Source organism: Electrona antarctica (genome assembly GCF_951216825.1).
Source record: "Electrona antarctica genome assembly, chromosome: 9".
Lineage (NCBI taxonomy): Eukaryota > Metazoa > Chordata > Actinopteri > Myctophiformes > Myctophidae > Electrona > Electrona antarctica.
Genome location: NC_136790.1, coordinates 22,832,892 through 22,848,720, shown reverse-complemented (window position 1 = coordinate 22,848,720; position 15,829 = coordinate 22,832,892). Strand labels below are relative to the sequence as shown.

At 43.0% G+C, this 15,829-nt stretch overlaps 1 protein-coding gene across 1 annotated transcript in view; it reads left to right on the top strand.

Annotated features, from left to right (window-relative positions):
- The first annotated feature begins 2,179 nt into the window (after positions 1 to 2,179).
- The window catches only part of LOC306928932 (rap1 GTPase-activating protein 1-like), a 35,891-nt gene continuing 22,241 nt past the window's right edge, over positions 2,180 to 15,829 (top strand). Inside the window, exons 1-9 of the mRNA XM_079509245.1 lie at positions 2,180 to 2,316; positions 3,000 to 3,185; positions 4,427 to 4,530; positions 8,171 to 8,249; positions 8,341 to 8,394; positions 8,677 to 8,760; positions 8,848 to 8,948; positions 9,485 to 9,614; positions 13,688 to 13,843. Coding sequence (XP_079365371.1) covers positions 2,293 to 2,316; positions 3,000 to 3,185; positions 4,427 to 4,530; positions 8,171 to 8,249; positions 8,341 to 8,394; positions 8,677 to 8,760; positions 8,848 to 8,948; positions 9,485 to 9,614; positions 13,688 to 13,843 — 918 coding nt within the window. The 5' untranslated portion in view covers positions 2,180 to 2,292. The remainder of the gene's footprint in view (positions 2,317 to 2,999; positions 3,186 to 4,426; positions 4,531 to 8,170; positions 8,250 to 8,340; positions 8,395 to 8,676; positions 8,761 to 8,847; positions 8,949 to 9,484; positions 9,615 to 13,687; positions 13,844 to 15,829) is intronic.

Sequence of the window (15,829 nt, the reverse complement as noted above, 5' to 3'; positions counted from 1 at the left end):
GTGAGTTTTGGAATTATAATGTGAGTTTCTCTGCCTGTGTTCAACTTTCTCTTTTGTTCCACCTTGTCCCGCTTACTCTTTCTCTCACTTGCCCTCTCTCTCTCTCTCTCTCTCTCTCTCTCTCTCTATCTCTCTCTCTCCCCCACAGGGCAGCAGAATGGACGAGCAAAGATGCAGCCTCCCTCCCCCCCTCAAAGTGAGTCCACAATGAATCCCTCATATCTCCCACAGATTACCAGCAGTTTAAGGCTTGTTGAATAGAAGAATACGCTTGGGTACTGGGTGAGCCCAGAGCTGCGGAAAATCCCTAGCTGTCCTATTACCTAGAAAACATAAAGCTGGAATGAGCATGATTGTGTCAGATATTCTCAATGGGATTACCCTGCGGGTATACTGTAGGTCAGTCTCAAACAAGTGTTTGCAATAATCAAAGGTTGTCTGTCTAGAATCAGGAGTTGGCCCACCAAGTGCAGAGATATACAATACACAGCAGAATCTTGAGTGTTAATGTACAAATGTAACATTCAGGAGTGCTGTAGCTGACACTATTTTGTGCCAGGTTTCTGTATTTTTTATATATTTCTATAGTACTTGAATATTGTGTTTTCTACAAGGCTGGTATCATTGAAGTGTTATTCTCCCTGCTCGCTCCCAAGTTGTGCTGGAACCTGTGCAGAGTGTACCTCACCCCCTAGCACTCCATTTTCTTTGTTTCACTTCTTGTTGCCAATTTTGACAGATACTACTGTAGTTATGCTACGCAGATGTACTGTATGTTGGTTATTTGTTCACATATGCTGTGTATGTTTTTTTAGAGGCCATCTAGTTTGCCACAGATAAGAATGTTATTTACGATGGCATGCTGTTTATTAGATATTTACATGGTATCCTAGTTACTTTTTCATACTTCCTACTTTTCCTTGCACTCTATTTACTTGACTGTTTACCCTGTTGTTTGTTGGCTAGGGTTCATGCCACTTACTCTTCTTCGGGCGGCTGTGGCTCAGGAGGTAGAGCAGGTCGTCCAATGATCCCTGGGTCGGCGGTTCGAATCCCGGCTCCTCCTGTCCACATGTCGAAGTGTCCTTGGGCAAGACACTGAACCCTACATTGCCTCCAATGAGTTGGTCGGTGTAAGCTTGCCACCATTGGTGTGTGAATATGGGAAGTGAGGACGCTGGCGTCGGCTGTTCGCCGCTACACCTCCCAATGTATGAATGAATGAACCATTGTAAAGCGCTTTGAGCACTTGGAAAAGCGCTATAAAATGCAATACATTCTTCTTCTTGCCTATTGTAAGGTGTTCTGGATAGGATTGTGTCTGATAAATGCCTAAATTGTAAATATAAGTTAATATTATGTGCATGATAGCAGTTAGTTCAGTTGACCTTCAAGTGACTCGCAGACACAGACTATGGCTCCATGCTTCCTATTCCAGCCTCTCTTTCCAATGCTGGCTTCATTTTACAGACAGCCTGAGAGAGCCTGTTGTGAATTCAGCGCAGAGCATTTGGGAAAGAATATATAATAATAAAAACAATATTTTACTAGACAAAGAGTACCACACTGACTGGGTATATGACTAAACTGTAGTTGCATAGCAACAGCAGAGCCCAGAACCAGTGAGTGGGCAGGGGACAATGTGGTCACTAGAAATAACTGTACTAGTACTGTAGTTCAAGTGAGCTTGGTCAGGTTTGCAGGTTAATATTATTAAACCCAAATAAAGTGGATTCTCACATCCTGGTTAATATAGTGTCTTTCTGTTACTGTTTTCAAAGATATGCTGTGTCATAAAGCAGTCAACTTTAAGCGTGTTTTTCATCATGTCTCACATTCATCTTCCCCACAGACAGAAGAGGACTACATCCCTTATCCTAGTGTTCATGAGGTACACACATGTTCTACATATATATGAATGCTGTACACGCATGTTCTACATATTCATTGTCACGATATCTGTCTGTTGTATACTTTTATTATGTAGTGTTGCCCTAGTGTTTCCTGTTCTGCCTAGTGGTGTTTGCCTGTCTTGTCTCACCTCACTGTGATTACTAGTTTTCTCCACCTGTGTCCTGTTAGTCTCCCAGCCAATCCCAGTGTTGATTGTAGTTCTGTTGCACCTGTGTCTAGTCTATTTAAACCTCCCTGCGTGTCAGGTGAGGACCCAAAAGCAGAACAAGCAGGCCAGCAGGTCAAGTCCAGTATTTATTAGCAACGAACAGGACATACAGTATACACAGGCAGGAACACAACTTAACAATAACTTGGATCTGGCAGTGTGAGAGCAGAATGAGTCCAGTACAGCAAACACAGGTGAGTGTCATCAGGCAACTGCAGGCTAATGACAGAATGGAGACAGGTGTGTAACAGGGGATGAGGTGAGACAAGACGGGCAACAACTAGGCAAAACAGGAAACACTAAGACAACACTACAAAATAAGGGTATACAGTAAACAGTTCACAGTAAGATCATTCATTCATATGCTGTACACAATTAATGTTATAATTATGTTGAAGGCTGAGCTTAGTTGAATGTCAGACCTAAACCATCAGCCCACATGTGTAGAATTTCAGGCCTTTTCTCTCAGATTCCTACTATCTGTCTCAATTAAGAAAATAAAATTCAGAGGGAATGGAATACACAATACAATTAAGCTAGTCAATTGGGTGAACAATATGAATGGTGATTGAGGGCGATTAAGAAAGCGTACACAATTCCGGTATTAACCCATTTTGGGCGGGAACCCCTGTTGGTGTTTTAAGCATCACGTTATGCTTTAGCTATTGAAAAATAGCAGATCTACAAGCTCATAGCGCGGCACCAAGTGCCGCGTTACAAGTTTGTTTGAGGACCACCGACATAGAAACATAGGTTTCTCAGAAAACTGTCATGATTTAGAAGACATTTTGTAGAATCGTTCTCTGGTCTAAATGGGTTAACAGAAAATCAAACCTGATGGCGCTGCGTCATGACCTCTGTTGTCCATCTGTTTCAGATTCTGGGTCGTACCAGTCCGTTCCCTCTCATCCTGCTGCCACAGTTTGGTGGCTTCTGGATTGAGGGGAACAATCATGTGGCTAAAGACCCCCCAGAAGCTGCCCAGCCAACCTGTCCCACACCCCATGTCAAACTGGAGACCAATAGTACCGCCAAAATCTACAGGAAACAGTTCATGGGCAAGGTGAGCATGAGGAATCATGCAGTAGATGTTATATTTGACTTCATACATGATTCTCTGTATTCCCCTGTGGAGTTATACATGTTGTGACATCAAGGAGAAAGACACAAAATAGGCTACATATAGCCTAATAGGGTATTTTTTAGCCGCCCTTATATTATTGATCTCCTTGCAGGAAAATTACGTCTTGAAAAATTGGAACTGGAGCACAGAGGGAAGAACTAGTGGGAAGCAGAGGATATGAGTGGAGTGGAGTGGGAGCGGAGTGGAGTGATTTGTAATTAAGCACAGAGCGAGTTATAAAATGCGTCAGAGGACCGCCCTCCACTCCAAGCTGTTCCAACGTGCACCACACGTTGGAGCAGGCAGGACTCGCTGCCTATGGTCTCTGCAAACACAAACAGAGACGTGTTGGCGTGCTGCGCACATAGATTTATATATAAACGGCTGCGCAGCATGCATGCACTCCATGCATGTGTCTGTTTCCCCTGTGTTTCGGACATGCTGCCCACGTGGCAAAATACTTGCCGCGTGGGCGGATCGCGGTGCGACCGGTGCGCAAATGAAGTTGAGCGCGGGGTGGGGGAGGAGCGGGGTTGGGGGGGAATCAACACGAGCAAATGCGAATCGGGACAAAAGCCATCCGGAGCGAAGAGTGTGTTTTCCACCAGCACACTCCGCTCATATGCTCTTTTTTGAGTTTCATTAACTTTTGTGGAAGTGAACACCGAAATCAGAAATGTGAACATTCCACCAATGAAGTATTAACACACTTAATAACAAAAGGTTAATGTTTGAGTTTTTCCTCGGATTGCCTGATGGTCAATGTTCAATGTATCCCCTGAGCAAGCAGACAGGCTCTATTAGCTCAATAGTAAACATTTCAGCACTTGCCACAACCGGGTTCAAATTCAGGGTAGTTGGGTTTAGTTACATGGTGCTAGAAAAGTCTCAATTATGTACAGACAGTATAACGATGTGGATGTCTGATGATGATGTATTGACCCACATGACGTGGGCAATTACTATAGTCTGGTTGCCACACTAATAATTACAAATACATGTATTTTAACCTTGGCAATTAAAATGATAATTATGTTTTGCATCACTCAATGTTGGGCTTTCTGGGTTGTGATCCTATACACAGTCACATCCTCAGTGCTATTCATTCATTGTATTTGTAAACTCAGTGTTCTGCAGCCTCTGACTGACTCCCTCTCTCTCTATCTCTCTTTCTCTGCCAGGAACACTTTAATTATTACACCATGGATGCAGCTCTGGGCCATTTAGTCTTTTCCATGAAGTATGATGTCATTGGGGACCAGGAGCACCTGCGCTTGATGCTGAGGTACAGCATCCCGGTCATGATATCCCGTTGCCTCTCCCTTTCTCTTTCCCTGAGCTGTTATACTCATAATTATCGCTTCTTATTCCCTTTGTGCATAGTAAAATCCTCAATGTCAATTTAACTCATGGGAGTGTAAAAATTGGAACAAAAAGGCTAATTTCTTCTCACTAAATAGCATTGAGGGATGTGCTGTTTTCGGACTCTTTATTGTTAAGGATTTGACACACTGAAAGTGTCAGTTCCAACTGATTTTGGAACATCTGTGGGAATTTCCATTTAGGCTAGTGGATAGGGTGTGTTTTGACACCGGTTCGAATACCATGCATTACACGTTTGAGACACAGGCCTCCATCTTGCGCCACCCTTATCCCTTATCCCTAAACGTATTTGCCATTTTTTACTATTTTGAAAATCATTTTAAAATAGTTCAACTAGCCGATCTACATCGACACGTTGTGAGCTTGTAGATCAGCTATTTTAACTATTTTAAAAGGCTTTTTAAAATAGTAAAAAATGGCAAAAGTTTAGGGATAAGGCTTAAGGGGTGGCACAAGATATAGCCCATAGGGTGCAATCAAACGGGATACTTTTTTTTGCTATTAGAATAACCAAAGTATTAAGTATAGCGCTCATGTGGTTAAACAGCTTTTTTCTTTTCTTAGTAGTCCTTCAAAATGGACTATATTTTGCATGACATATTTCACAGCCTGCAATATATTAAGTCTGTAGCAATATTGAGCCATACAGAGAAATGATTAGGCATCAAAATATGGTATAACAGATGATTGACGGTTGAGCTTTCACTCTTGTATCTTTCAAGGAGGCGAAAGTGTGCTGAATCATACTGAGCATTCTTCATGTAGTCACATTTGTCTCTGTCTGTCAATGTCACTCTCTGGCTTTGTTCCTATCAACTCGATGCACTCCAATGCACCTCAATCCCTCAGTCTCACCATTTTGTCATGGTGTGCTCGAACAAAGGAGCTCCCACATTGTTCCTTCCAAGGACCCCCAAATAACCATAGCCTCTGGCTGCACTTTTTTTTTTATGTCAAAACGAAAAGCGCCTAAAACGCCAACCTACAAGTTCACAACGTGTTGCATCTCAACGTGTTGCACCATGGAGACCTGTGCTCTATAGTAGCCAGCTGGCAACTAGCCATCATGAAGTGCCTGAAAGCACCTGACGCTACTGGACATCTGCCATGTCCAGCCTCATGGTGGTGTTTGTTAATCACTCCTCTTCCAGGGTCCAATCCAATATTAGCCTAGGGAAACAATAGCCTAACTCCTTTGTAGCTATGAACGATAAAACGAGATAAACGTAATAATGCACAGGTTACCATAAACGATAAAACGAGATTTGATAAATGAACCACCATCATCCATGGAAAGAACAGCCAAAATCCTAAATGCTCCCTGCACGTGCACGTGCACACGATTTTTTTTTTAGTGGCTTTATAGCTCATAATGGGACAAAGCAGTATGATGTTCAGAGCTCAATAAAACATTAATTCGAGCTGCCGCTAAAGAAAACAACAATTCGGTCGCTAACATAGCTCTGTGAGCCTCAGTAGAGCAGGGGCGATTTTTACTTTCGGTAAGAATGAGCTCTTCCTCTCTGCTTATTTTGTCCATTTGTTCTGGCACTTTCCACCTACCGCCCCCTATCGCCCTTGGCTACAAAGGAGTTAATTAACTTTTCTCTGAATTTAGAACCACTATACAGGCTTCAGACATAATCACGCCCACCCACACCTTCACCCATGTTCTGTGCTCACAAAACTGTGAAATACTCCACTCCTCCGCATTCTGCTAATGACAGACCAGGGGAGAGGAGAGGAATGGGAGGATAGGCAAGATTGCTGCACTCCATATAACCTGTGTATTAAATGTAGTACCCTAGAGTGCACTCCAGATTGTAAAAGCTGTTTATTCTCCTTGTTGATGGCGCATTAAAGCGGATGAGCGTGCAGCTATAGGCAACGGCCACCCTATCCACTCGCAGACAGTAGTAGTGTTCACGTGGGTCAACCTCGTGCCCCGGCTTTCATACTAAAGCTCGAGTTATACGTAATTGTGCCGATCTACAAGGTGTCACAGTGTGACGTTTTGTGAGCTTGTATATTGGCTATTTGTGATGTGCAAATAGCAAATAGCCAAATGTGTGGTTACTGGTTACATTGTACACTCCCAGAGTGTACAATGCTAGAAGCTTGTCTAACGCCACACGTCTATGTGGCAGTGCGATCTGAGTGAAACACACACACAAAAACATTTGAACGAAGGCAGACAGCGATTTATCTTTGGCCACTGACCGTGTTCTTTCCGTGCTGGGCAGGTTGTGTGGGCGCTCGGTAAACGCGAATCGATCCATCGCATCACAGAAATGGAAACTGCGAACACCCACAAAGCTGGGTCGAAAACGCAGAGGTAAAGCCAGTGACGTATCACGGCCACAAAGCACCGGCGTAAACGGCACTTCCTCATACGTCTATGACTTGGCCAACCGAACCACACACACGCACAAAGTGTGCGCTTCTCAATTGTATATATATAGATACAACAAACACAATGCAGTCTAATCTCACCAATTTCTACATTAGCAATTACACACAGGAGGAAAGATCTTCACAAATGGAAGATAGGAAATACAAATCTAAAACAACGGCTGGAGGTAACAGTTAATAGTATTCATGACTTGCTAGCTGTATTATATGTCCATGGATGTGCGACTGTCTGTGTGTCGCTATAGTGAGGTTTCTCTGACCATTCAGTAGTCGGCAAGCATTGCATGTTACTATTTGGAGCCACCAAGGAGTGGGACTAATGGAAAGGCAAAAGAGGGTGGAACCATGGCGCGTGCATATAGCCGAGACTATGCAATGTAAAGATGCTGTGCACAAAATAAACCATATTTCTCCTTGTGGGCCTGAGTTCAAATGTGACTCCCATGTTTTGAACTTATTTATTGAAATAAGAAATGTTTTTTAAAACAAATGCATTACTTTTCAAACAAGGCTGGGCTTGAGTGCCGTGCTGTTGATTCAGCACCGTCCGAGATGCATACCAATAGGGTGGGAATCACTTTATCTATTTCAAAAGGCTGACCAGCCTCTAAGTCAAGGCAATTTCACCCTGGAGCACAGTCAAGCATGTCAGTCATTGTGGATGTGAGCAGCACTGAGGATATTCAATGGCAACATTTATATTGTGTATGCATTGTTGAAAGACAAGGACAAGCCTCTGTCTCGTAAAGATCGGTCAATATTTAATGCTTCCATAGTTTTTCCCCCCCTCTTTAAGTCCCCAGATAAAAAAGTACTTGTCATCACTTTCTTTCTTGTCATCACTTTCACTTTTCTCTAACGCTGTTGTGCTTCTACTTGTTACTTCCTTATTAAATGTTTGTGTACTGTGAACGCTATAGTGTTAGCTGCCAGTGGCGGAAGGTTCCTATAACGGCAGTAAACATTAGGAGCATTCCTTGCTCTCAATGTAATTTGCTCCCTGCAATTTGCATTGATAGACAGATAACATTTAAATAGGCTAATATCAAAGCCTTGGGGTGGGGTGACTTGAAACTAATAGAACAGAAACTAAACTGCGTTTTGTCTTTCCAAAATGTTTTGTCTTTCAGGACAAAGTTAAAAACCTACCATGATGTGATTCCCATATCCTGCCTTACCGAGTTCCCCAATGTTGTTCAAATGGCCAAGGTAGGCGATTCCAATCACGTCATAGTAGTAAGAAGAAGAAAGTAAAAGATTTGGGAACAGAAACTGAGCATACCTGTTTGTTCTTTTACAGCTTGTCTGTGAGGAAATAAATGTGGACAGATTATACCCCATCCTCTACCCAAAGGTAGCCATTCATTCTCACCTGACACCAGTTGTAACCATTATCCTGCTACTCATTAATAGACGTTTAACACCTTTATATTTAGTAAAGCTGTAAAACTGAATTAAATTAAAAAAGTCCTCCAGTGTTTTTTATTTTTATGCTACGGCGTGGATGGCTGTTCTAATCTGTTCTACACCATATGCTCATAACGTGCCTAATAGCCTATTGTTACACCAAGCCAGGTTTACTGTACATGCAAATATGCATGACAGTGAATGAACCCACTTGTGATTCTGATTCCAGGCCTCAAGGCTCATTGTCAGCTTTGACGAGCATGTGATCAACAACAACTTCAAGTTCGGGGTTGTTTATCAAAAGTTTGGTCAGGTGAGTGAAGTGACACGTGAAATTGACTGCATTTTCTCCCCTTTTGATCTCCAATGTCATTGCAAAGCTATTATTTTCTTCTTGCAGACATCAGAGGAGGAGCTGTTTGGAAACATGGAAGAAAGTCCTGCCTTTGTAGAGTTCTTAGAATTTCTGGGTCAGAAGATAGAACTCTATGACTTTAAAGGGTTTGTATATTTTTGTGCATGCGTGCTTGCGTGTGTGATGAGTGACAATCATAAACATTCCATGTTTGGGACTATCCTGCAATGTGTAGGACAGGTCCCTATAGTACTTTCCACCTCATAGCTTGAATTGTTTATATTAAAAATGTATAAAAAGGCTTTTCTGAAAAACTAATGCTTTGCTCAAAATCTAAACTGACACGGATACTTTCCCGGATTGAATGGGTTAAGCTTACTTTAAACTAAAGGAATCCCTGCAGTAGTGCAGTGGACTTATCTTTAGGCTAGACGTGTATTAGAGTACAGTTCTGAGTCACTTGATTTGGATTGTCATGATATTTCTAGTGTTTCAGACATTGTGATGGAGTAGGCAGATGAAGCGCCCTTGGCAATCCTTCATTGATAGATAAGAATGATAATTGACCAGGCACTCCAAGCACTGGCACTTATGTTCCACTCCCAGTACTCTTGTATTCACGTCTCTTGATTGTGTTTCATCTTACCCAGCTCTGTTTCACTTCTCGTTTCTCCTCCTCCAGGTTCCGAGGTGGCTTGGACGTTGCCCACGGCCAGACAGGCACAGAGTCCGTCTACACAAACTTCCACAATAAGGAGATAATGTTCCATGTTTCCACCAAGCTGCCCTACACAGAGGGAGACTCACAGCAGGTAAGATGATTGATTTGAGGTACAATTTGTCCTTTCTATTTAAACAGGGGATCCTTGGCCAAGAAAGCAAACAAGAAGGGATATCTGAAATTAACTTTTAAAATCACAAGGGATTAAGTGCTATTAGTTTAAGATGCAGATAGTATCTACAATTTGGACACATGCACACCTCACTGGCAAGGGAGAACATTGCTATGATAATGAAAAACATGACCACAATGAGACAGTGGGCCATGAAAGGGGGACATCTACGTGTATCTATAAATGCGCCACGTATATGTCTATGTCTGCAATCCAAGTAACTCGGAAACCGTTCGCCCCACCGACTTCAAATTTGACACACGTTCCACACCACCACAGGGAGTGCAGTGCCCGGTGTCGAGTCCGTCAGATCACCGGTTGTCCAGAACCACCACAAAAGCCTCTGCCTGGGTTCTGGACAGGGCCCCTGCCCAGGCTCTGGACATTTTTCAGCAGCACTTTCAAAAGCCTTCAATTACAGCAATTACAATTACAACCCGGTAGCAAGAGACATTTTAGTTTGCCACATTGTGGAGTCATGTGAAAAGGCTAATTAGTAAAGTTCAAACTAATGTGTGTTGAAGCCCTAACCCTAAATAATTAGTGAAGGACATGCAGTGGCTAACTTATATTGGCTACATTATCTATAAACTCTTATTGCTTATGCTTGTATCCAAAACACTGACTCATATCCCAGTTACAGCTTTATGAGTCCTGTTTGTATATGCACCTTTAAGTTGCTACACACATAGCATGTTGAGTGAGTTGAGTTTACTGACAGAAACACGTCAATAGTGGATTTGTTTCCAAACCAAGCCTTGACAGAGACAAAGAGGATAACCGGAGGATAGCTGTCCGCACAGGTGCAAAATTGGTGAGTTCATCTTTAATTAGATATTTTGAGACACCTTTCTGTTTCATGAATGGGCTGGCTGTCAATGGAGCTTTGTTGCAAGTCCAACTAAGTTGCTAGCCTTCTCTGGTTTGTTGCCCCTCTCTCTGAGACTAAGACTAAGGCTTCAGTGTAAAGCTGTAAACTATGATTTAGTTCTCCGATGCTTCACTGCTTTCTTTCTGTTCAATTTGATTTGACATTTGCTACACTTGAAAGAAGATCTCACTGCTGAGAAAGAGAGACACATGGGGGCATAAACAACACTCATAGGGCATTATTCAAGAGAAGGAAGGTTATGGAAGGAATCAACAACAAATTCAAATAAATAGTTTTTCAGTGATCAAATCTCTCCAACTTCATTGGAAATCATGATTTAGTATGGAATGCAATAATAATAATATGATAATATATGATATCATGTGATATTATCTCCGCCATTTGCCCAGCATGTGTTGAGCTCATTATTAAGCAACTGCCCATGGCAGCTATCAGGCCCAGCAGCCTGTCTGCACAGAGACTGTGGGATGAGTGTTCTGTTGCCATCTGGACCCAGCAGGCCACCGTGTGGGTAAACATCAAGACTAACAGATGATGTGTTCAGGGATGGCATCGTGGTAAGACACCACCTCCTCTGGTGCCTTGTGTTCTCATGCTGGCCCGAGAATGGATCTAGATAAGACCCCTCCCTTCCCCCCTGAGCCAGGTTCCATATACGGTCTTAGAATAAGAAAATGGTCAAATGGAGAATAGACTGCCTAGTGCCTACTCTGCCTAAATCTAACAGATACATAGACGCCTCTTTACTTGGTGAAACGGACCTGATTGGCTATGTACAACCCCCTCCCCCACCCCCACCCCCAAACACACACACACACACGCACGCACGCACGCATGCACACAGACACACAGACACACATACAAACATTTTCATGTCTTGTCATTTTCCATGTTTTTTCACATTCAGTTTCACCAGGGGCCTTAGGCAGGTGGCTGATTCTCTGAGAGCAAACACAATGGTTTATTAAGAGGCAGCGGCTGTAAAGTAATTGGGCAGCAAACCAGAGAGGAATCATCCATAAATCGTCAGCATAAATAAATATAATTAAATCTATTTTGACGCACAGTGACCACATGAACAATGGGTACTGTGCCATTTTATGGGAGCACTTAGTTAATGCTGCCAGCTATTACGTCTGTCATCAACAGGTGCAAAGTGGGCTTATTATGGGGTGTATAATATTGCAGCGACAGGGAGCACATTCAGCATTATACTGCTGCAGAGCAGGTATTAAGCTGTGGAGGTCTTTCAACTGGGGGAGGAGAATGTACGCAGGAACTGTTCTCCATGGATAAGGAAGCACTGCCATTTATCCTCCGACTGTTTTCGTACATCTACGTTTCTGTTTGTGAAACGTAGATGTACAGTCGCTGTCCGGTGGCAACCAACGGTTTTGGACATACAACCTAGATCACAATGCTTCGAGATGCGCCGTGAGCTTGTAGATCGGCTATTTTCACCATGTTTGTGCGACATTCTTGTATGATGATGAAGTAGGCAGGGCATTCATTTATGAGCTACAATATAAGTGTTTATAAATACATTACAATTATAATGTGTGTGTATATATAAGTGTGTAATATAGAGCGCTGTAGTATTGAAATATCTGATAAAATGCACTTTTAATGTCTCACTGCCATTGACTCTCCACATTTCAGCATTACATTTAAAAAGACTAATGCATGAATTTTGTTCTTGTACGTTTGTTGATTTTTAGACCTTCAGTAAATTAAAAAACTGCCTTGCTGCACCATCTGTAGAATAATATTTTCCTGGCTGCCAGGCTAATGGCACTCATCATGACTCTTGCCCCATGTTCTGTTTCCTGGCTTGATGAGTAGCATAATAGAAAGAATCATTGTGAATCTGCTATGAAACAGGAGGCACTCTGGCTGAGGGAAGTAGGGATGCTGGGGGGGCACCCCCTCCCCCCCAGGCACAGCCCCCCTCGGACAGGAGGGGGAGAATAATCATTTTAATCAAAACTAATTTCTGTTTACTAGGCCTAATAAATATGCTGTATCACAGTATCAGCGCTTTTTCCTGGTTAGTTGCCTGTGTCAGTTTGTTCATATAACTTGCGTGTGGAGAGGGAAAGTAAAAGCCACTTTTCCGCATGAAAATGCACATGCACATGCACGAGGCGCGTGCACGTGCATTTTGCAGGGCGCACCCCCTCCTAAACGTTCAGCACCTCCTACTGTAAATATCTTCTGTGGCCCTGAAGCACTCAACCAATTCTGCAAATGTATCATGCCACACTTTGTAAAAACAAAAACAGGAAATTCTGTAGGCCTATACCTCAGCACAAATTGCTGAGGTATGTAATTGTGCCAGTGGACAGGGTAATTAGTTGGACTGGTAAACAGGGAAAGTGCATGCATCTGCTGTTTGTGTTAAAATAATATTTTAATCATCTTTCATTTTCCCATAGGGACACTTTTTAAAATGATGGAATGCATCATACAAATCAATCAACTTCAAAATGTTAAGATCATTTTCCAGCAGTTTAAGCACATGAGAGAAATAGTGTTTCATTTTTTTTAATCGGATCCCATGTATGGAAGATGCCAGCTGTAATCTGTAATTCCAGTTTTGTGGGTTGACACTAGTGACATGACATTTGTCCATCATGCTTTAATGAAAATGTGTGTGTGTGTGTGTGTGTGTGTGTGTGTGTGTGTGTGTGTGTGTGTGTGTGTGTGTGTGTGTGTGTGTGTGTGTGTGTGTGTGTGTGTGTGTGTGTGTGTGTGTGTGTGTGTGTGTGTGTGTGTGTGTGTGTGTGTGTGTGTGTGTGTGTGTGTGTGTGTGTGTGTGTGTGTGTGTGTGTGTGTGTGTGTGTGTGTGTGTGTGTGTGTGTGTGTGTGTGTGTGTGTGTGTGTGTGTGTGTGTGTGTGTGTGTGTGTGTGTGTGTGTGTGTGTGTGTGTGTGTGTGTGTGTGTGTGTGTGTGTGTGTGTGTGTGTGTGTGTGTGTGTGTGTGTGTGTGTGTGTGTGTGTGTGTGTGTGTGTGTGTGTGTGTGTGTGTCCCCAATTAAGTTCTCTGGGATGAATGCAATTGCGCCCTCCTGAGATGTGGTTTGTTTTATTGTGCCATCCAGCTGCAGAGGAAGCGACACATAGGCAATGACATCGTGGCCCTGGTGTTTCAGGAGGAGAACACGCCCTTCGTGCCAGACATGATCGCCTCCAACTTCCTACATGGCTACGTGGTGGTGCAGGTGGAGAATGCGTGTTCGGACAATGTCACCTATAAGGTAATCGCTTTGCCTTAAGCCATTTAAACCGGGAATGCATCTGTGTGTCGTTATAGATTTCATACGTTAGCTTAAAGGTTAATTTATATATAGATTTTAGGTTTTATGACTTCCATTACACCCAAGAATCTTGAACTTTGAACATTCAGTGGGTTTTCTGTGGTCTGGAGTTTTCTCTGGGGTTTGGAAGCCTTTTGAGCTGCAATGGAAACAGGCAAAACTCTTGAAGGAGAGTTGAGACATCTCCGTTCAGTTCATGGGGCCAGTCCAATGGTGGCTCCGTGCGGCTATGGGGAGCCGAATAGTTACAAAGCCCTGCACGGAATGCACTGGACTCTACGGGAGTCGAGTAGACAAGGCATGAACAAAGGCCTAATGACTGTGACCTTTGTAAAAGTAATCGATACAGACAAATGAAGGTTATTTTCGGATACCTTGTTTTCTGATTTGCAAACGATATAATTATATTGATGTCTCAAAAGAGCACAATAACACTTTGTGCAATGCTGTAGCACATCAGGAGCAATTTGTGGTTCAGAGTCTTGCTCAAGGACACTTCGACACTGGCAACCATGCGGTACCATCCGGCCACTCTACCCCTGAGCCACCACTGCCCACTGATGAAATAAACATTAAAGAGACTTTAGTTGTACAATACTTTAAAACAGTTGTCATGTTGCACACATAACCTAAAATTGTTGCTATCTGTACTGCTCTCATTGAAAACAATGTATTTAAAACTCCAGCTTGTCACTCTCGAGGGCTGCATGGGTCACGTGACTGCTTGGTTTTCTGACCCCTCAATGGCAGCACTCTTTCTCTGGGGAGGGCCGGCCGGCGGGCGGGTTCATGTCACCATGACTCAGCCATATAAGGAGTTCCCAATTCAGCTACACCCAAATATGTAGTGTGCTCACTGTGCTGTCATGGCATCAGGTGCAAACAAATCAGTCAGATCCATATATGACCACAAAAGTGACCTAGTTTTTGAAATTGGCTCTCATGTGTTCCTTTTTTGCCATCCTTTTATGAAACGACGCCTCGGTTATAGTCTAGCATGGAAGGACATTCAAGGAGCCTTTATACTGCCCTACAAGGTGCAGTAGCCTAAGGCTGAGCTCACACGCTTAATGCAATGCTCTATGCTCGTTGGGTAGTGTCATGGCCGCCCCAATGCATTTCCAATGGGAGTCACATGGTTTGACACAACATTGTGTTGTGTGAGGGGGAGGGGCGCAGTCGAAACACAGCTGAAAGCCATACAACAGACCATGTGACCTCTATTGGAAATGCATTGGGGGCGGCCATGACACTCACAACAAAAATCACTGCATTAACCGTGTGAGCTCAGCCTAAGTATGCTCAAGGTGAAACTGAGATAATTGGCTTTAAGGTTTTTCAACTGGCCAGCCAAATGGGTTATACTATAGGTATACAAGTGATATCTATCTATAAATGTGCCACGTCACTGTAATCAGGACTGTCTGTAATCTGTAATCGTTCGCCCCACAACTTCAATTTTGCCCAGGCTCCGGACAGGGTCCAAATCCAGATCAGCCCTAGATCTCCATATATGGAGCTGGCCTGTTCTGACATCCATATATGGAGCTGGCCTTTTCTGACATCCCAATGATGTTATATACTGTAGTAATAAAGGGAAAAAGAGAGACAGATACAAAAATCTCCATATATGGGCATAAAAGGGACACAGACAGATGGGTGGAACTGGTACTCTGTTACCGACTCGTTGCTCTACAGCCAGGCACCGGTCTATTTACTTTCATTATGCATTATGTAATTATCATGCCCAAAACTTTGAATTGCTGATTTGGCCCTTGACCTCCAAAATCTAGTTACTGCACTCTACCTTGATTTTGAGTTAGGTTTTGTAGTTACTGCGCCTTTTCTCTAAAACAAAATTAAACTCTGATATTTTGTCACAAGATAAAACGGACACAAAGGAGTACATGTTTTGTTATAACTCCA